This window comes from Vipera berus, assembly GCF_964194415.1.
Source record: "Vipera berus genome assembly, chromosome: 2".
Taxonomy (NCBI): domain Eukaryota; kingdom Metazoa; phylum Chordata; class Lepidosauria; order Squamata; family Viperidae; genus Vipera; species Vipera berus.
Genome location: NC_138203.1, coordinates 22,152,317 through 22,174,428, shown reverse-complemented (window position 1 = coordinate 22,174,428; position 22,112 = coordinate 22,152,317). Strand labels below are relative to the sequence as shown.

The 22,112-nt window shown below is 41.7% G+C and overlaps 1 protein-coding gene across 1 annotated transcript in view; it reads right to left on the bottom strand.

Annotated features, from left to right (window-relative positions):
• Nucleotides 1-22,112, bottom strand: part of NNT (nicotinamide nucleotide transhydrogenase) — a 73,003-nt gene that overhangs the window by 22,870 nt on the left and 28,021 nt on the right. The window contains exons 9-17 of the mRNA XM_081320814.1: nt 21,649-21,840; nt 18,123-18,276; nt 16,859-17,020; nt 13,814-13,924; nt 13,127-13,272; nt 10,192-10,387; nt 9,610-9,843; nt 8,345-8,505; nt 1,279-1,458 (exon numbers count right to left, since the gene is read on the bottom strand). Of these exons, the coding sequence (XP_081176940.1) occupies nt 1,279-1,458; nt 8,345-8,505; nt 9,610-9,843; nt 10,192-10,387; nt 13,127-13,272; nt 13,814-13,924; nt 16,859-17,020; nt 18,123-18,276; nt 21,649-21,840 (1,536 nt within the window). The remainder of the gene's footprint in view (nt 1-1,278; nt 1,459-8,344; nt 8,506-9,609; nt 9,844-10,191; nt 10,388-13,126; nt 13,273-13,813; nt 13,925-16,858; nt 17,021-18,122; nt 18,277-21,648; nt 21,841-22,112) is intronic.

The following is a 22,112-nucleotide window of genomic DNA, read 5'->3' as shown; positions in this document are numbered from 1 at the left end:
GGGATTCCTAAGAATAAGGGAACATTCTGGAGATCCCTAGAATGTTCTGTTTCAAAAAAAAAATTCACCTACCTAAACCATTGCTTGGTTTATGCTCATTTATATTTTGGCAAATTTTGGCTTAAAGCATTCTGTGTGCTGAATTTGAATGATAACATTTAACTGTAGCAAGGAATGGAAGCTTCATTTGAAAACTCCAAATCTTCTGAAGAAGCTGAAGGTGGGCAAGCGAAGATTTTAACCAGCTCTTCTGGTTGATTGTGACATGTAAACAATCTTAAAAACAAATGAAATCTTTATCACTACTTACTCCCCACTTTCCACAGCTGAGCAAACTAGCACCCAAAGCAATATATTGTACTAACCATCGAATTAATTCTAAATGAAATATGCTGATTTAAAACAATTTAATTGGGTTCCAAAAGTTAAACTTTTTGATATTTTCATCTGTTGAGTTGAGCTGAATCGAAACGAGCCCCTGCCCAATTACAGCTGAAGAAGGAACAAAACTTAGACTTGTTTATTCAAACATTTGCATTGTTTAACTAATTAACTATTATAATTATTTTAAAATATATTGCTTAATTGCTCTGATAATGTGTTTAGGTTTGTTTGTCATTATTTTTTGTTAAGTCATCTTGGACTGTGTGGAAATGGACAGCACAATAATGATATAAATAAATAAAATGAATAAGTACAAGTCTGATTTCAGTCTACATAGTATTTAAAAACTTACAAGTATAAAAAAACTTCTGAAACAGACAAACAGACAAGTTGCTATTCCTGCTATGACACCCAATCCCAAAACTTCAGGAATGCAACTTTCTTTCACAAAATAATCCTCTTCCTCCAGATACCTGTCTTACTCAACCTTTAAAAGCTTTAAAAGCTGCAAAGAGGATTTTCATTCTACTGAGTATTTTTAAAGTATCTACTTAAGTTTCTGTTCTGCACCAATCTTCCTATTTCCCTCCTCTCCCTGTTCAAATCTGATTAAATTACCTGTGTAGTTTTATTTATATGATATTGTTACCATTGAACATCAGATAGTCACATGGAAAAAACATAATTTTGTCTTACATCTAAACTGGTTTTTGACATTCACGAGGGTACCAATACTAGTCAAAAGATATACATGCAAAAATGAGGAGAGGGAACAAAGGAGAAAAGGATAAAACGTCCAGAAAAAGAACAAAATATACAATAAAAATATTTTCTCACAGACAGGGAAAGAATAACAAAACAGTGCTGGAATGGACATTTCCAAAATCTCCTTACCACACACATGATATGAGACAGGATGGCACCAGAAAAACCAATTAGGGCACCCACAATGGTTAATAAATTGTTGTTAAGCAGGAATCCTTCAGCACAGAGTGCCCAGCCGGAATAGCTGTTTAAGACAGTAATAACAACAGGCATGTCAGCTCCCCCAATGGCTGCTGTCAGAGTAACTCCCTGCGGAAAGGAAACAAAAGACAGAATTGAAAAATTAATGCAGACAGTATTATTAGCTCAAAACATTTCTAAATAGAATCCGGAGTCAACAGACATACTCTTACTTTAAAACAAAATCCACAGAAATGTTTAGATGTACCAAATGTGCCATCAAAACAAAACAAAATTTAGATGATTATACAGACAATGCTCTACTTATCAACAGGTGGTATTCCAAGAGACAGTTTGTAAGTCCATGAAGCATAAAAAAAAACATGCACAGTAAAATTCTTACTTTATTTATTTATTTATTTATTTTATTACATTTATATACTGCCCTTTCCCGAAGGAGTCAGGGCAGTTTACAGGGTAATTAAAACCAAAATACAAAAGTTAAAAACAAGTTTAAAAAAAAATTAAATTGTCCCTGTATAAGTAAAACCCCAGATTAAAATAAGATTAATCCTCAGCCTGGGCCAGAGAGCTCGAAGAGCCAGGTCTTCAGGTCCCGGCGGAATGAACGGAGGTCGGGGGCAGTCCTCAGCTCCACTGGCAGCTGGTTCCAAAGGGCAGGCGCCCCCACTGAGAAGGCCCTATCCCTGGGTGTCGTCCGCTGGCAATCTCTTACCGGTGGCACCCTGAGAAGACCCTCCCTGTGGGAGCGCACTGGACGAAGGGAACTTGATGCCGGCAGCAGGTGTTCCCTCAGATATCCCGGACCCAAGCCATGTAGGGCTTTATAGGTCATCACCAGCACCTTGAATCTCACCCAGAGGGCAACCGGAAGCCAATGCAGCTCGCAGAGTAGAGGTGTTACTTTACAGTATGCAAGCGGATCTGGAGAAGGCAAGAAAGGATTAGGTTCCAGCACACTGCTTACATTAGCAGTGTGCCAGAAACTAACTCCTTTCTATCTTCTACTGACTTCCAGGGCCTTCTAGGTTAGAGCTGTGGACAGGTTTGTTCATACTGGCAAAAGTTTGTAACTTGGAAGTTCATAAGATAAGTCTGTATATCTCTGAAAGTCTGTATATCTTTTCATTAATACAGAAATTCCTTGACTTATGACCTCAGTAGGGACCAGAAAATTCATCGTAAAGCAGTGCGGTCTTTAAGTAAGACATCACCTTACCACAACTTGTGACATCTCCTATCAGTTTCTCCAATGACTTTGCATGTTGGAAGCCAGTTGAGAAAGTTACAAATGGTAATCAATGTGAGAGTGGGATAAACACATAAACGCACAATGATTGTCAAGTGTGTTGATCAAGTGTCTACAGGGATGCTGCAACAGTCATTAAGTGTAAGGACTAATTGTAAGTCATTGTTTTCAGTACTGCTGTAACTCTGAACACTCACTAAACAAGTGTCAAAATCATAAATGATCATAAGTTGAGGATTCTCTGTATTCATAATTAGGCTTTTAATATATCCATGAGGGGAGCCTAAAAGAATTCCACCTAACATTATTCAATACTTTCTCTCCTTATAAAGAACTCAGCATAAACTCTGTGTATCCTTGAAGCCAGTTCTAACCTCAAAAGGAAGCCTCCAGAACTGGAACTTCCCCAATAAATTCCCAGCTTTAAACAGATTAAGTTTTTCTTAATCAGTAATTGAAAATTTTCTTTAATGATGACTTTCATTTCCTTTCTCTATCAATATCTGGTCCCTGTTACATAAGCTTTGTTTTCCATAGTTTTGTTTCCCATATTATTTCTGCTATCATTCTCTGAAATGATTTCTAATTTTATATATATTTATATTTATACACACTAACACAAAAGTCTTTAAAAATGTCTCCACTGAAGATGTATCATCTTAATTCTTATTTATGTCTCCTTTTCATTAAAAAGCTCTTTAGAATTCTCTGTACTCAAAAGGATTGATCAGGTTATTTACCATACCCAGTGAAAATTTGGAATATCTCTGTTTGGTTCGGATAGACGAGGACCCAGAGTGGTTTAACAATGAACGAGTTTATTGAATACACAAAGTCAACTGTCAACTGTCAAATGTTGCAACCTTTTATAGGGGTAGTGTTTGAACTGTAACCAATCAATGGAGCTTATTTTCCCGCTCCTAGGTTATTGCAACCAATGATTGCACCTGGATCTCCCGCTCAAAACCCTGCTATTCTGCAATCAGCTAATTCCCTTATTAATAACTATTTACATACACAACACCCCTTACCCCCCAGTTGTTGTTATTTCTTTACAAAGTCCTTTAAATATTTTGGTGGCCTATGTATTCTAGAAGGGTATCTATTGCTCTGGCTGCTAGGGACCTCTTTTCCTGATTGACTGCTTGGCTGCTTGTCAGTGTTGGACCTAGGCTCTGGGTTACTAGACTCTGATGTTTCCCTGTTGCAGTTTTGTGCATTGGTTTGTGTTTGATTCTCAGTAGTCACTGGCCTACCTCGCAGGGGTACCTCCCAGTCTATTTGGCTAGATTGTTGTTGTTGTTGTTGTGGGGTAGCAGGGGAAGAGATGTTTTGCCATTCCTCTACCACACTCTCTGGCATGTTGTTATTACTGAACCTGGATGTACTTTTTTCCCCAAATGTGCTTTGGCCCCCCTCTACAGGCAAGCACCCACTGGATCTCTTCCTCAACTGATCTGTGTGTCTTTTACAGATCCTATTCCCTTCCGCCTCAATAGTGTACGACAGGGGGCCTAAAATTTCAGTCACCACCCCTGGAACCCATTTGTCCCCTTGGGCGTAGTTCCTGGCCCAGATCAAATCCCCCACTTTAAATGTTCTGTTAGGAATGTCCAATTCAGCGCTTGGTAGAAGTCTGTCAGGGTGTAATCTGTCCAATTTGGTGGTTAGTCTCCTTCCCCACCTCATTTCAGCTGGACTTTTCCCTGTAGCAGAACATGGGGTCGTATGTTGGGCCAACAAGAACTCGGCCAGTCTCTGATGCCAGTCACCTCGAATGATTCTTTTTAAGGCGTCCTTCGTGGTCCTCACATTCCGTTCAGCCAAGCCGTTGGTGGATGGGTGCTGATGTCCTGTGCTTAATCGAGTTGGCCTTGAGGAAATCCTGAAATTCAATAGATGTGAATTGTGGCCCATTATCAGACACGATTAAATCCGGCAACCCATGAGTGGCAAAGAGGCCCCTTAATGCCTGTATGGTTCTACCTGAGGTTGCTGCACTGACTGGTACTACCTCTAGCCATCTAGAGAAGCTGTCAACCACTACCAGAAATGTTAACCCTTGGAAAGGCCCAGCAAAGTCAATATGAATCCTGGACCAAGGATTTCTAGCTAACTCCCATTTATGCGTACGGATGTGTTGTTGTTCAGGCCTAGAGCGTTGGCACAGATGGCAATTGGCAACACATTCCTCAATGTCCTTGTCCAGTCCTGGCCACCACAAGTGACTCCTAGCCAACGCCTTCATCCGTACTATTCCAGGGTGTCCTTCATGCAATTCTAGTAAAATGGCTGATTTGTGGAGTCCTGGAATAACCACACGATTTCCCCAGAGTAAACATCCCAAATGAACTGACAGTTCATCTTTCCTTCTAAAATAGGGAATGTATTTTTCATCCGGGTTGGCGTTTGGCCACCCACTCAGGACCCAGTCCATTACCCTCTTTAAAGTGTGGTCCTTATTTGTTGCCTCAGCTATGTCTTTAGCAGTTAGGGGCCAATCTGGAATATCCTGTAGGGACATTATTTGTCCCACAGGTGCAGGGTCTTCCTCTGTTATGTTTAGGGGCAATCTACTAAGGGCGTCAGCATGTCCCATGTCCTTGCCCGGTCTGTATTGGAGGGAGAATGAGTATGCTGAGAGGAAAATGGACCACCTCAGCATTCTAGGCGACATTATTTGGGGAGTCTGTTTATCCGTGGTAAACAGTCCCAACAGGGGCTTGTGGTCTGTCAGTATAGTAAAGTTCCTACCATAAAGGTAGTCGTGGAACTTTTTTACTCCTGCCACTATTGCTAATGCCTCCCTGTCTATCTGAGCGTAATTCCGCTCTGCTTTGGTTAGTGTGCGTGAATAATATGCAATTGGTCTTTGTATTCCATGTTTGTCTAAGTGGCTGATTACAGCCCCTACACCATAAGGCGAAGCATCGCACGCCAGGTAAATTGGTTTGTTTTCTATAAAGTGGGTTACAGTTGATTTACTGGACAGAATGTCCTTTAAAGTTTGGAAACTTACTCTGTGTTTGTTCAGCCATTGCCAAGGAGTCTTCTTATTTAAGAGTCTGTGTAGGGGTTCTGCAATGGCAGCCTTGTGGGGCACAAACGTGTGGTAAAAGTTTACCAAGCCAAGGAAGGCCTGTAGTTCCGCCTTATTCCTTGGTTCTGGGGCCCATTTAATTGCTTTAATTTTGTCAGGGGTAGGGTGGATTCCATTTTTGTCAATCCTAAACCCCAAAAAATCAGTGGATTTAACCCCTATGCTACATTTTTCCCTTTTTAGTTTCAATCCAGCCCTCCTCAATCTACCCAGTACCTGTTCCAGCCGCTCTACTAACATTTCCTCATCTTTTCCAGCTATCAGGACATCATCAAAGTAAGGGCATACTCCAGGTATGCCCTTTAAGGTCCTCTCCATCACTTCTTGGAAGATGCCTGGAGCTGCTGCAATACCAAATTGCAGTCTGTGGACTCGGAACGCCCCCTTGTGGGTAACAATTGTCTGTGCCTCTGCAGCCTCTTTAGAAACAGTCAACTGTAAGTACGCATGCGCCAAGTCTAGCTTGGCAAACATGGCGCCGTCCTGGATCGTGGCGAGGACCTGCTTCACCGTCGGGACCGGGTAAGCATGCTTTTTCATTCCAATGTTCAGGGTGGCCTTGTAGTCAGCGCAGATTCTCACATCCCCATTGGGTTTGAGGGGTGTGACAATCGGCGTTTCCCACAAACCACCCTCAACAGGTTCTAATACCCCTTGGCCTACAAGCCTGTCGAGCTCGGCCTCGATTTTTTCCTTTAGGGCGAAAGGTACCCTTCGGGCCTTAAGCCTGATTGGTTTTACAGAGGGGTCTAGGTTAAATTTAATTGGGGGCCCTTTGTACCTACCCAAAGACCCATCGAATACGTCTGCAAATTCATTGCAGACTGATTCGAGGGTCTTATTTTTAATTACTGAATTTATCCCCCCAATCCAAATGCCCAGGGCAGGGAACCAGTTAACCCCTATTAAGCTAGTCCTATGTCCCTCCGTAACTATTAATTCTAAGACCCCCTTAAATCCCTTAAATTTAACGCTAAGGCTGATCTTTCCTTTTATTTTTATGGGGCTTTTTTGGAAATCAGTTAATTGAATATTTGTTGAATTAAGTGGAATTTTCCTTCCACTTATTTGTTCGATCCTCTCAAGGGTTTCAGTGGAAATTATTGACACTGAAGCCCCTGAGTCTATTTCCATTCTGCAAGGGACCCCTTGCAGGTGGACTGTGATTTTTAATTTTCCTCCAGGAAAATTGTAACCTTTTCCCTGTCTCCTCTGGCTGACACGCGCCACCTCCCCTAGATTTGGAATTTTAACCCAGGGTTTAGGGGTCTCCTTGCCACTGAAACAAGGGGTTACCTTACCCTCGGCCCACACATCGACTTCGTGAAGGCGGTTGTCACGAACACGGCTCCTACAGATGGCCTGGATGTGGCCGATCTTGCCGCATGCCCTGCACTTTGCGGTACGGAATCGGCAAGATGCGCGGGGATGGTTGCCTCCGCAGCTGCCACACCGGTTCTGGTTGTCCATGTCGCGCGGTCTGGTTGTGGTGTCCCGCCAGGGTCGTTGTGTCGCCGTCGCTTGTCTTTGTGGAGTTGCGGTTTGTTGACGACAGGCAGGTTCAGGCCCTTCACTTCTGGGTTGTCTTGGCGCCATTTTTCCGAACCGCCTGGAGATTTCGGCTATATCTTCTTCCCACTGCTGGTCCGCCTCCCCGCAGTCCACATAGCCCTCTTGATTGATCTCGGACGCCGCTGCCATGCTGCTGCGGGGGGGGTCGCGATACCCGGTGGACTCGTACGTTAGAAGTTCGTCAATCACTTCCTGCAGATCGCCAGTGGGTTTGGCGATTATTCTGTTTTGAAGCTGCTCATCACGCAAGCCCAGTACTACACGGTCCCGAATTCTTATTTCTAAATTATCGTATTTACATCGTACTGCGGCTTCCCTGACGGCAGCGACAAATTTTTGTATGGATTCTCCCGGTCTCTGGTTTCTCTTCTCAAAGATGCGCCGCCAGAAGAGTTCGGACCTCCTTGGTGTAAAGTGGACCTTTAGTTTGGCTAGGAGGTCGGCGTAAGGCACGCTTGAGACTGGTTGCGGTTGACACAGTCCGACAGCGCTTCTGTAGACCGGTGTGCCACAAATCGTCAATAGCGCTGCCGCTTTTTTACGGTCGTCTGTGATTCCGTTCACTAACAGGAACCCTTCGACTTGCCCTATGTATTCTTCCCAATCCTCGGGAAAGTTTGGGTCGAATTCCTTCAATGACCCAATTTGCGCCATTCGGAGAATTTTCTTTTCTGCCGCGGCCGCTCGGTTGACTGTGACTCGTTCTGACTCTGCCGCCTTTGCGCGACGATTCCGCCAATTCTCTGGTCTTCTGTCAATCCCACCCTCGTCGCCAATTGTTTGGTTCGGATAGACGAGGACCCAGAGTGGTTTAACAATGAACGAGTTTATTGAATACACAAAGTCAACTGTCAACTGTCAAATGTTGCAACCTTTTATAGGGGTAGTGTTTGAACTGTAACCAATCAATGGAGCTTATTTTCCCGCTCCTAGGTTATTGCAACCAATGATTGCACCTGGATCTCCCGCTCAAAACCCTGCTATTCTGCAATCAGCTAATTCCCTTATTAATAACTATTTACATACACAACAATCTCACTCACTATTTATGAGTTATTAGAATTCATGCTTACCATTACAGCAGACAGGGCAGACACAGATCCTAAGCAAGTCAACCCTGTTGTGTAACTTGGATCCATCATGTACGGAACCATTCCACCTATGCTTAATGTTAACAAACCAGCATTCAGTAAATGTCGTCCTGGTAAGAGGAGTGGGGCAGAATTCAGGATACCTATAAATATGAAAATAATTTAATTTAAATTCTGGAACTAATCAGACACAGCAAAACAAGTCAGGATGAATCCCACAGACCCAATATTGGGTCTCTTTTTTCCTCTGTCATATTAACAAAACTACATCTTATACTTAACAATTCACTATAGATTGTTGTCCACGTGGACCAGATACTTGGCTAAACATTTTTTTCTACTATTTATAATTCCATGATTTCAGTGATATGGGCCTTATAAAACAGAATACAAAGCTGCTAAGAGGCTCAACCAAAACAGCTGAACTTAGGACCAACCTTTATTTATTTACTAGATTTATATCTTCCAGGAGCTCAACGTATGTTTTCCTTCCATTTTAGCCCCCCAATAATCCTACTCAGTATTGTAGGCAGAGAGCATGAGATTGGAAAGTGTCTACAGGCTCAGAAGACTGCCCTCCCAAAGAAATCTAAAATCTTGTAGTTTAATTAAAACAAATGCTAGGACTTGGAGTACCATAGGTATTGCCTGCATTAATACTTTGTATTTTGCACAAATGCATAAGATAAACTTTCCCAAGTATTTCTGTTCAATTTTACCTTGCAGATGTTTCTCAGATGATCAGCATAATGCTCACTGTGTAAGTAAGTTACATCTGGCCTCTACCCCATCTAGTTCTACCTTGTCAATTATTAAGCAAAACATGGTTCTATCTGACATATTAGTTTTCCATATGCAGCACATTTTGAAGCATGTGAAGGAACAACAGAATTCATACCTGACACCATAAAGCCCATATATGGACCAATTACAGTTTTTTCCTATGGAATGATCTTCACACACTCTAATGTTGGCAGATAATTACAGTATTTGAAATCTAATGTCACCAAGCTGTGAAAGATTAACATCTTAGCACAATTTTGTTGTTGTTAGCTGCGAAGTCATGTCCAACCCATCGCGACCCTATGGACAATGTTCCTCCAGGCCTTCCTGTCCTCTACCATCTTCTGGAGTCCATTTAAGCTCACAATTAAAGCACAATTTAAGCCAAACTAAATAGATACTGAATACATGTCACATAAACGTATGAAAAAAGAGCACACTATGGGGGAAAAAGGAGAAATTACCCTGTAGTTTTCCATAAGCAACAAGAGAGCCACTAAAGGTTACACCTCCTATGTATGTGCCAAGATAGGCCACAATTTTTGTGAGGCCTGCAGCTGGATCAGTTGCAAAATGGGGAAATTCAATCATGTACTCTGCTACACAAGTGAGAACAGCAGCCAAGCCAACCAAGCTATGGAAAGCAGCCACTAGCTGAGGTAAATCTGAAATCTGGATACGTTTAGCAATTGTCAGACCTGCAAAAACAAAAAACACTTGCATGTTAACTGTGAAAGGGGATAACATCGCTCAATACTTCAGATCAGAGTACATACCATAAGAACAACTGCTTCTTCAACATCACCATGACTTGTGATCTCTGTGACTGGCATTTTGTGCTTTAATTATATTATATATTTAATCAGAAATATATTTTGAGGAATATCAGGATCTAAACACAAAAAGCTAAAGAGCAGGTTTACATGACATTCTAACAGTCCTATAACTTCTTCCAAGTAGATCTACTTTCCCATCACCTAACTGCAGATGTACAAGAGAATTAGATAAGTCTTTCAAATCATGCATTCCTTTTGCTTTGCACTTACCTATGGTGCCACCAAGGGCCATCGCACCCGACATCTGGGCCAGAAGCTCAACTGATGGTTTTAGACTTCCCAGGGTAGCTGCCAAACCTCCAGCAACACCTATCATACCCAAAGCATTGCCAAGTCGAGCTGTTCCTTGGGTAGAAAGGCCAGCCAGAGCACCAACACAGCACAATCCTGAACCCAGGTACATCATCTTTAAAAGATGAAAATAATATAGACATATTTTTTACATTGGACTTAAAATTGTTGATTTGATGAGGATACAAAGCACTGTTTAGTTAGGTTTCAAAATCCACACAGCAGACACTGCCCATGCTGTTTTCTCTACAAATATATATCTGCCCAACTGAGATTTTGAGAAAATCTGGCAGTTTGCAATGGAGTGGGCTCATGCCGAAAGGAAATTTGTTCTGCCTGTTCAAAATTGTTGCAATATCATCACCACCAAGAAAAGGCAGAACTGATTATATAATTTATATAGAAGATCTGGAGGCTAAAACATATAGGGAACGGTTGCTGGAATTGGGTATGTGTAGTTTAACGAAGAGAAGGGTATATGGTTTCCTGCCTTAGCAGGGGGTTGGACTAGATGACCTCCAAGGTCCCTTCCAACTTATTATTGTTGTTGTTATTACCTCTGGAAATAATAATAATAATAATAATAATAATAATAATAATAATAATAATAATAAGAAGAAGAAGAAGAAGAAGAAGAAGAAGAAGAAGAAGAAGAAGAAGAAGAAGAAGAAGAAGAAGAAGAAGAAGAAGAAGAAGAAGAACAACAACAACAACAACAACAATTAAAAACACCATCAAACATCCAGGTCTGCCAATCCCAGGTCCTTGGTAAGGACTCAGTAGGTGGACAAAAATGTAAAATCCAGTCTGAACATCTGGCTGATTGTGCTATTATTGTTGTTGTTGTTGTTGTTGTTGTTAGATGATGATGATGATGATGGTGTATTATTAATGGTAATGGTAACGATAATGATAATAATAACCATTAAACATCAAACATCCAGATCAATAGGTAGACAAAAATGTCAAATCCAGTCAGAACATCAGGCTGACTGTGCGATTGATAATGATAATAGAGTTAGAAGGTCTTCTAGCCCAACCCCCTGCTCAGACAGGAAACCCTATACCAGGGGTCTTCAAACCTGGCCCTTTTAAGACTTGTGGACTTTAACTCCAAATTCTGGGAGTTGAAGTTCACAAGTCATAAAAGGGCCAAGTTTGAAGACCCCTGCCCTATACTATTTCAGACAAATTAATATAATAAAATTTACATAAGGATTGGCTACAAAGGAAAAGAAATATATTCGTTAGTGATCACAGCTTTTTTATAATATCAATACAGTTTTTGCCTTTGCTAGAAGATCAGGCAACTGAAAAAGAGTATGCTCTGCTCAATCGATGCTGTCACTGGGATAGTGCAGATGTTAATTTTTTGGGGGGGATAAAGAAATAAACTAGGAAATGCATACTTCCTTCTCTACAACTTCACTTTCAAGCCAGGTTCCTATCTAAAACAACACAAACCATGGTTAAGGTTAACCAAGATTTCCTTTGAACCTGAAAATCTTCTCTAAAGATGATTTCTGATATTCAGGCATAGTAACAGCAGTCTTCTGAAACAGGACTGGAATTGCTACAAGGAGTATAAGAACTTTTGAGGCTACCAACTTCCAGTTCTGTCAAATGAGGTCATTATCATTCCAGTCTAAAGGATCACATTAACATAGGAAATGAAGTTTTTGAAAATAAATATATTCTTAAAATAGCTTTCTTCTTTCTTCCTACCAAGATTATACCAAGAAGTTATATTTCGCTAGCTATATCATTGTGGCTTGGCTACTAATTGTGTAACTATTATATTGGACACTACCATTTCTAATTTCATCGCAGCAAAGAAAACAATAGCTGGTCTTAAGTAAAATGCTATTTAGTGTTTTACTTAAAACACATATCAAAACAAAACACACAAATTATCATCATCCTCCAATCCATTTGCAAGGATACGGTTCTTGCAAGTCCTCAACTTACAACTACAATTGGCACCAGGACTTCTGTCACTAAGCAAGGTGATCATTAAATTGATTTAAGTGATTTTGCAAGCTTTTTGTTGTAGTCATTAAGTGAATCACATGGTCATTAAGTAATTCTGGCTTTCCCCACTGATTGCCTGTAAATCTGTCTGTGAGTTTTGCAAATAAAGATCAAATATCTCTCTCTCTCTCTCTCTCTCTCTCTCTCTCTCTCTCTCTCTCTTTCTCTCTCTCTCTCTCTCTCTCTCTCTCTCTCTCACACACACACACACACACACACACACACACAGACACACCAGAGCACTGCAACCATCATAAATACATGCCAGTTGCCAAGTGCCTAAATTTTTATAATGTGATTTTGGGGATGCTACAATGGCTGGAAATGTGAAAACAGGTTGTAACTTAGAAATGGGAAAGTCTGGAAAAAAAACTGGAAAAATTAGGGGGGGGAAACAGGCTTTTTCCAATTTTTCTAGTTTTTTCCAGGCCTTTCGCCCAAAAAACTTTTTTTCTGTTGTTTTCCAAATAGCTTTGGGGGGAAGGGGGGGGAGGGGAAACAAATCCCTGTTTTTTCCCCCAAATTTTTCCAGGTTTTTTCCAGGCCTTCCCATCTCTAGTTGTAAGTCACTTGTTTCAGCACTACTGTAACTTTGAATGTTTACTTTTTAAGTCAAGGACTTATGAGGTACTATAAATGTTGTTTTTCCTCCACAAGTGCTAGACTCCCTTTTCATCCTAGAGAGCATAGAAAGACTTCAGACAAAAGTAAGATAGACTACATCTTAGCAAATCGGCATCATGTGGCCTTTAATAACCTGTTCACAAGACTGTAGACTTGTATGAAAAAAATGGATCTATGGATGCCTGAGCAATCTTCGTACCTGTTCAATGTTATAACCACTTTGCAGTGCTGCCCCATATCCTCCTATAAACAAAGCAGCAGGCAACAAATATAAATAATTGAATTCAGGAGGGTCAGTAGGGCGCTTGAACATATCCAGCATTCTCTGAGTGACCAGGAAACCACCTATGCCACAAAAATAATAAAAAATAATAATAATTAGGTTCTGAAAACTAAGAAGTGTTATAGTGAATCCACAGATTCAATTAACTAGGAAATTGTCAGTCTTTTCTATGAAGGTTTATTATCTGGCTATGCAACATTTTGATTCAGGCAAGAAAAGCAAGGAATAATGCAGAACAATTACTATTATTGGAACATTTGAGGTATACCATCAATTACATCAAAATACTGAAGTAGCTCTGGCTTCAAGAAACCTTTAAGCTGAGAATTATTGGAAAACCTTGTGGCACTGGCCAGAAATTATACAAAAAAACATCCAAAGAAGCCAGGTCAGATCCAGAAGGGAAGATATTCCATTTACAACATCTGATGGATTTTGTTGCTATCGCCCAAAAGCTTTAAACTCACTTTGTTTGCTAGACTCTCTCAAGCAAACCAAGCACCCAAGAAAATTGTACCTTTTGAGTTACTCTACTCAGCACCACTTTTGAAGATAGGAAGGTTTTCAAGATAGGAAGTAGGAAAGCTAGGAGCTGCTTGGTACCTGCAATGTTGACAGAGGAAATAAAAGCAGCAAGAACAGCAAGGCCCTGAGGTAGAGTTCCAGGTAAGTATTCCCCTCCCATCAGTGATAATCCGCCAACAGCAGTCAGTCCTATTGAAAAAGAAAAAACATCAACAGCACTGAGATCCTTGTAGCAAAAGAGAAGCGCTTCTGTTTGCAAGATGTAATTCTGATTATCCTGACTAATTAGTACCAGCATATCCTCCACAAAATGCATTTTAAGTCTTTAATTACATAGGTAGACCCCCTCATGGAACTGATGCCAAAGTATGTTCTTTCGTTTCCTCAGTCCTCTTCTCATGATTTGTAGCCTCTCTCCTTTGCTTTCCATTCCTGTTATAAAACTAGTTCTTGTACTTTTTTCATTTTTTTGGGGGGGGGAGCTTTGTGGGATCTACTGCTGTCCCAACGGATCAAAAGAACCCTCCCCAAAGCATTACTAAATTCGGCCTTAACCTCACTTTAACCATATCCTTTATAAAGACTATATAAAATTCAATGTAATTGAACAAAGAATGCCTAGATCAAAATCATTTCTTTGCATGCAGTTATTTGCTATATTCAGGTAGTCCTTGACTTACAACCATTCGTTTACAGTTGGTTCAAAGTTACAATGACACTGAAAAGAGGGACTGACAAACCAGTCTTTCCACCTACGTCTGTCACAACATCCCCTCGGTCACATGATCAAAATTTGGCTGCTTGGATGTTTGCAGCATCCAGCTGCCATCTGATCTGATCGTCATCTGCAATCTTCCCAGTCGCCTTCTGACAAGCAAAGCCAATGGGGGAAGCCGTATTTGCCTAACGACTGCACAATTCACTTAACAATTACAGTGATTCACTAAATGAGCCCTTCTGTGGCAAAAAGATCATAAAACCAGACACAACTCACTTAACAACCTACTTGCTTAGCAACAGGAATACTGCTGCCAATTCTGGTTACAGGTCAAGGACTACCTGTATTTATTTGCTATACATAGTCTAAAGACTTAAAATTTTGTAATTTCAGATCTTTTCACGGATTAGGAACATACAACAGACTTTTCTCTACCACACCTTTCTTTTTAAGAATGCCTGCAGCTAGTCAACAAAGGTTATCAAATTAAGAAATGTGTGGCATACAAACATCTACCCAATGCATTCTTTATTATGGAAATCTATGCTGTATTGCTACATAGAGCAAAACAGAAAGGTCCTTGGACAAAATATGCAGAGGCTATTAGCAAGAGATGAACTCGGTCCAGGAAAGTCAAACAAAATGAGAAAGAAGTTAAAACTGCCTGGGTTTTAGGAGGGAGAGAAAACATTGTTACCTTTTTAAAGATTCTGACATTTCTTATTCTGTCTTTATTTTTATATATATAAATAATTCAAGGCAGCAAACATATATACTCCTTCTATTCCTCCTTCTATTTTCCACACATCAATGGGCTGAGCTGAGAGTGATTGGCCCAAAGTCACCCAGCCAGTTTTCATATCTAAGCCAGGACTAGAACTCACAGTCCGTTTCCATGCCCGGCCTACTCAAAGGGATGATAATTCAAAAGTTGCCATGATGTTTTGTCAACATCTTGGCCAATCAGAAGTTGGAACTTGGCATAGTCCTTCAACATTAAATATGACTCAGGAGCAACCACAGGTGGAATGCAGAGTTAGAAGCTTATTAGTAAATTTGGCAATCCATCTTTTGGACTAAATAAGGACTGGTACAAAGCTTTTAGTCTATTTGGTCTGCTTCTCAAGTGATAATCTTTGCCATAAACAGTGCAAAAATTAACTTTGGGAGACTTTAAGACTTCTAGGAGATAGGCTTTGAAAGTTCTGCAGTACTTCTACACATACTTAGGAACTATATTTATAGCTTTTGTTCATTACTGGTTGACTACAAGAGCAAATAAAAGATAAGATGAAGTAGGTCTAGATTATTCTTTTCCATCCTGATGTACTCCAGGTGTTTTGGACTTTGATTCTAGTATGTCTGGCAACATGCGTAGCGGCAGTGCTAGAATGAATATAGAAGTTAAAGCCCAACATCTGGATGCTCCAGGTTGGAAAACACTGTAATAACTGTAATATGTAATAAAGTATATATAAAATATATAACCTATATTTTGAAGACATTATAGCACTCGCTCTAATGGCAAAAATAGGTAAGGAAAGCTTTGAGCTTCAGAATACAGAAAGTATGAACTGCCATCAACTGCACTCTCAAATAGACAATCATAATTAACACATAACTCAGATACACACTAGTTCCATTCACATATTTTCATTTTTAATGTATAAAATTTCTCCCCAATCACAGGAGAGTAAGAACAGAACTATTAATGTTCAAAAGAAGTATTTGCACCAAACATACCTGCTCCTGGATCAGGAGGTCCTTCAGACCCATATGTGCTAGCCACCTCATCTTTTATATCGTAATGCACTGTGTGTGGAGCTGCCCTTGAGTTCAGAAACTTCAACGGATTCAGAATGCAGCACAGCAAATTATGCCTTGATATACCCCTGTGAGATTTCTGTTCTACAAGCTATACAGGTTGCCAGCTTGGTTCCAGATGTGATTCAAGGGGTTGGTTATGGCCCATAAAGCCCTACATGGCATAGGGCCCATTACTTGAGGGACTACCTATCTGCCAAAATATTTGTCCAATTAATTTCAGCTGACAGGGTTGGTATACTCCAGGTTCTTTCGATTAATCAGACCCAGGAAGCATGTCTTCTCATTCCAGTGCCTGCCCTCTGGAATGATTCCCTCTGAAATCCATGTAGGTTTTACCCTGTTGGCATCTAGAGGGATAAAAGATCTGGTTGATATCCCAAGCATTGGCCTAGGCTGGCTGAACACCCTGCTGCCCATTGGAACTTGTGGAATGTTTGGGTCGTTACTGAATTTTCCAGCTTCTTCTTTGCTAGGTCTTGTTTTTCTTATACAGTATGTCTGTCTTTATTCTAGCCACCCAGAATCTCCTCAGTCGGATAGTACCAAACTGAATAAAATAAATAAAGTTATAGTTGTACCTGAGATGGCATTAGTCACTGACATGAGTGGTGAATGGAGTGCAGGAGTCACACCCCATACAGTATGGTATCCAACAATCCCAGCCAAACCAAAGGTTGTCACCATCTGAGTGAAAGCTGAATTGGGAGAGGCAATACCCAGCCCAAGCACGCTAGCAATTCCTGCAAAACAAAACAAAAATCAGTCTTTTGGAATACTGTCATCACCTCCCTGTGAATGGAGGCTAAGGTGACCATGGTTTGTTTCAGGTAGGCAGTGATCGAGGCAGAATGTATATACTAACTGGCTGGCAATTTATGGAAAACAGCTCCCTTAAACCGTTAATTGTGTGTTCTCATTAGAGACAGCCCATTCAATTTTGAATCGGTTTCCATAGCCTCGTCTAACACAGCCCTGAATAACTGAGGTCACCACACAAGTAAGAGCACCAATGGTGTGACTCTAAAGGAGTTTACCCCATTAGACACTTGTTAGAAAAGCATCTAGGTGAAGGGCACCCCCTTAAATCTTTACTTATGCTAGAAGAAGTCTGGAGACAGGGATCTGAACTACAATGGCCTAATGTTAAGAACTGTCCCAGGAAAATGTAGGTGAATGGAAAAGAAAAAATGGCCAGGGAGCAAACACTGAAGCAAGAAAGAGCAGAGGGACATACGGTGCAACTTAGCAGTTACAAGGAGAAAAATGGCAGTTTGTAGTATAGTTAGAAAATGATAGCATAAAAGACATTCCCTTGTACCTTGTAAAATTCCACCTACGTCAACACCTATGATCTAGGAGTTAATCCTGGATGAAAATGCTGATATACTGTAAATCACTAAGTCTTGGCTGAACTAACATATAGGAGAAGAGACAATCTCTCTCTGCCAAGATTCTGTCTGCCAAGATTAGATGGTAAAGAGTGTGGTCTACAGGAATTCTATATTGCTCAACAGATGTCCCATTTGACAGTTTACCAGCTTTAAGGTCATGCTACTGGATTTGAATGACTGAGTCTGTCATCTTGGATTGTCTAACTCAGGCATGTCAAAAATCACAATACGTCGTGCAACGTCACATGACGTCACGGGTTTCACATGCCTGGTCTAACTCCAAGAATTCTCCAGCCAACATGATCTATGAAAAAAATTCTGAGAATTGATATCCACACATCTGAACAATGGCAAAAATAAAGTAAGTTGCATTTTCTTGGATTGGGCAAGTCCAGCCCTTAACTGTGTCAGCAAATTCCAGAAAAGCCGAAGAGTGGCACTCATTTCTCACCTGCTGTATAGGCAGAAGCAGAGGTCAACGTTTTTCTAAAAGGTGTAATAGTAGCAGCTTTCTCTGCTTCTAGCTCTGCCACTGTCTTCTGCTTCACAGGTGCTGCCTGAGGAATGTTCTTAGGAGGTGGTGCTGGGAAAATCACTTTCCCATCCTAAGAAGAAAGAAGAACTAAAGGCTTAATTAAAAGATCAAGTGATTTACATTAATGATTCAAAAACCACAGTCTCTGAGTCAACAAAACCTTCAAAGTTGCAATAGAAAAACAAAAAGGGAAATATAAAGGGAGCGGTGACTTTGATATCTAGACAGGTTTTCTTCTTTTTGATTAAGTTAAAGTAGTCTTTGGCAACAGGGCACCCTGAAAATGCTTCAGCTCCCATACTCCTTCAAAACTACTGACTAGGATAGTCTGATTTGCAATCCTAATGCATCAGGAAACACCTGGCTGAATAAATTAAGGCAGACATGTCAAACACAAGGCCCGGGGGCCGGATGCGGCCCGCGAAGTGGTTTCATGTGGCCCGCAAAGCCATCCTGGAAACAGTGAGGGAACGGCCCCCACTGCCTTGGCCCTGGCCCAGAGACCCTCCTTCTGCCAGAGACCCTCAGATCTGTCCCACTCCTGCCCAGGCCCCCATAGGCACCCTTGATGCCAACGATGTAGAGCTGGCCACGCCCACCCAGTAGGCCATACACAGTCTAGCCACGCCCACCCAGTAGGCCACACCCACCCTGGCCATACCCACCCGGCCCCTTGAGGGCAACCGCAATGCTGATGCGGCCCTCAATGAAATTGAGTTTGACACCCCTGAATTAAGGTAACGGACAAAGCAATAGACAAGGTAATTTGTCTTTTGGGAAGGAATTCCAAAGTACATTTGCGGAAGACAATACATGGACTCCTAGTCTGTTGAATCTGGTTGGCAGAAAGTAAATCAACTTCACGGTTGTAGCAAATTCAGGCTGATGTTATGGGGGTGTCACAGGAAGGAAGAGACTTTGGATCCAGGGCCTTCAATGTACATTTTTCCCACCATTACTAGTGGCAGCTTCTCATGGATATTTCAGTAGTATTTAGTATTTAGTATTCATTCGCGCTGGTGAATGATCTCTGGAGGGCTAGGGACAGGGGTTGCTCCTCTGTCCTGGTCCTATTAGATCTCTCAGCGGCGTTCGATACCATCGACCATGGTATCTTACTGCGGCGTCTCAGGGGGCTGGGAGTGGGAGGCACCGTTTTACGGTGGTTCTCCTCCTACCTCCAGGGCCGCTCGCAGTCGGTGTTGACAGGAGGGCAGAGATCCGCCCCGAGGTCTCTCATTTGTGGAGTCCCTCAGGGGTCGGTTCTCTCGCCTCTCCTGTTCAACATCTATATGAAGCCGCTGGGCGAGATCATTCGTGGTTTTGGGGTGGGGTATCATCAGTACGCTGATGATACCCAACTTTTTCTTTCCACCCCGAACCAAAACCCAGTGATGCCCTCTCCGTGATGTCCCAGTGCCTGGAGGCGATTCAGGTCTGGATGGGGAGAAACAGGCTTCGTCTCAATCCCGCCAAGACTGAGTGGCTGTGCATATCGGCATCTCGGGTTAACCAAGTTATTCCATCCTTAATGATGGGGGGTGAGGTGTTACCCCCCGTCGATAGGGCTCGCAACTTGGGCGTCCTCCTGGATTCACGGCTCAATTTCGAAGACCATATAGGAGCCGTGACCAGGGGGGCTTTTGCCCAGGTTCGCCTGGTGCGCCAGTTGCGTCCCTATCTGGACCGAGACGCCCTACGCACAGTTACTCATGCGCTTGTGACCTCCCGTTTGGACTACTGTAACGCTCTCTACATGGGGCTGCCCTTGAAGACCACTCGGAGGCTTCAACTGGTGCAGAATGCGGCCGCGCGAGTTGTAATGGGGGTTTCCCGATACTCCCATGTAACACCTCTACTCCGTGAGCTGCATTGGCTTCCGGTTGCCCTCCGGGTGAAATTCAAGGTGCTGGTTATCACCTATAAAGCCCTACATGGCCTGGGTCCGGGATATCTGAGGGAACACCTGCTGCCGGCATCAAATGCCCTTCGCCCAGTGCGCTCCCACAGGGAGGGTCTGCTCAGGGTCCCGCCGGTAAGAGACTGCCGGCGGGTGACACCCAGGGATAAGGCCTTCTCGGTGGGAGCGCCTGCCCTCTGGAACCAGCTGCCGGTGGAGCTGAGAACTGCCCCCGACCTTCGATCATTCCGCCGGGGCCTGAAGACCTGGCTCTTCGAGCTCTCGGGCCCAGACTGAAGAGGAATTTTTAATTTGGGGTTCTTTTTAACTGACTACAGGGTTAATTTAATATTTTTTAATTTGGTTCTTAATTTTTGTATTTTGGATTTTTAATTCCCTGTAAACCGCCCTGAGTCCTCAGGGAATAGGGCGGTATATAAATATAACTAAATAAATAAATAAAATAAAATAAATAAAATTATATTTGTATACCGCCCTTCTCCCGAAGGACTCAGGGCGGTGAACAGGGCAGATATAAAAATACAGAATACAAAAATTAAAAAAGAATTAAATAGGAGCCCGAGCTAAAACAATAGATGGTAATAAAAAATCCACAATAAAAACCCCAACACATCCCCCATCAGGCCAGGCCGGCTTGTTCAAATAGATAGGTCTTCAGACCGCGTCGGAAGGAGCAAAGGTCAGGTGCCATCCAGAGCTCAACCGGCAGCTGATTCCATAAAGCCGGGGCGCCCACAGAGAAGGCCCTCCCCCTGGGGGCCACCAGCCGACATTCTCTGACCGGTGGCACCCTGAGGAGGCCCTCTCTGTGGGAACGCACCGGGCGGAGGGAAGACTGTCAATATTATAGGTTTCATACTTGGGCACCCTAAAGATCTTCCTCTCCATGGGCAGAGGGGCACTTAGGTTTCCCAATTAAACTTTAACCACTTTCATCATAGCAGCCATATATTTTTCTCATTAATTTTGTCTAATACCCAGATGCACACAGATTTTCTTTGCCTTCCGTGTCCGAACTCTTTATGCCGGTCATATCCTTGGGCCTTCCTTTTCTTATTCAATTGAGTTAAAAGGGAAGGAGAAATATGTAACCAAAGATGTTGAATGGGAAGTTCCCTGTCACCAATTTTACTTGGTCATCATGTATATTTATTGTTTTATTTTTACATATTTACAGTGTATGCTGCCAAAAGTCATTTGAGATGTGTGGCTACAGAAATCAAATAAATAAATAAAAGTTATAATGACCACCTCAAAGGGATTTTTCAAGCATAAAACCTAGCAATCCACATTTTAATCCTTCTGAAGTCAAGGATCCTAACCAAATAGCATATCAACAACATTTCTTAATAATATTAATTTTAAATAGTAAATGAAAAATAAGCTACTTTCCTTGCAAAATACATTTCAAAATGGGAATGACTGTATTTCACTCACAGGAAATTCAAATGCAGAGACATAAACAACATTACTTAAATAAAATATACATCCTCAGCTTCAGAAAAAAAAGAGCCCCTTTACCTTCATTACCACTGTTCCTCTAACAACGTGGTCAAGAGTACCATAATCAAATTCATCCTTTACGTTAAAGTAAAAGTTTTCTTTGTCTGGGCTGATGGCTTTTAGGAGCTTTGTGATGTTATTTGAATACAAGGTACTAGCTTGAGTTGCCATTCTGCTGGGCAGGTCTGTGTAACCTATATGTGTGATTCCCTGTAGACAACAAAAATACAGATGAAAGAACATAAGAAAGTGCTTTATGCCAAGTCAGATTCTTTATCTACCTTGTCCAATATTGTTGCTGCTACCTGGGGCCAATTTTTCAGGGTTACAGGCCTAACATATCTAACTTTTCCAGAAGATACTAAAGTTCTACATGCCCTTTTGTCATATATTTGTACATATGATTAAATAAACTTAGAAATAATTTGTGGGAAGAAAAGGAAAAAGAAAATCCATTTCTTCAAAATCTAAATCTAGTCATG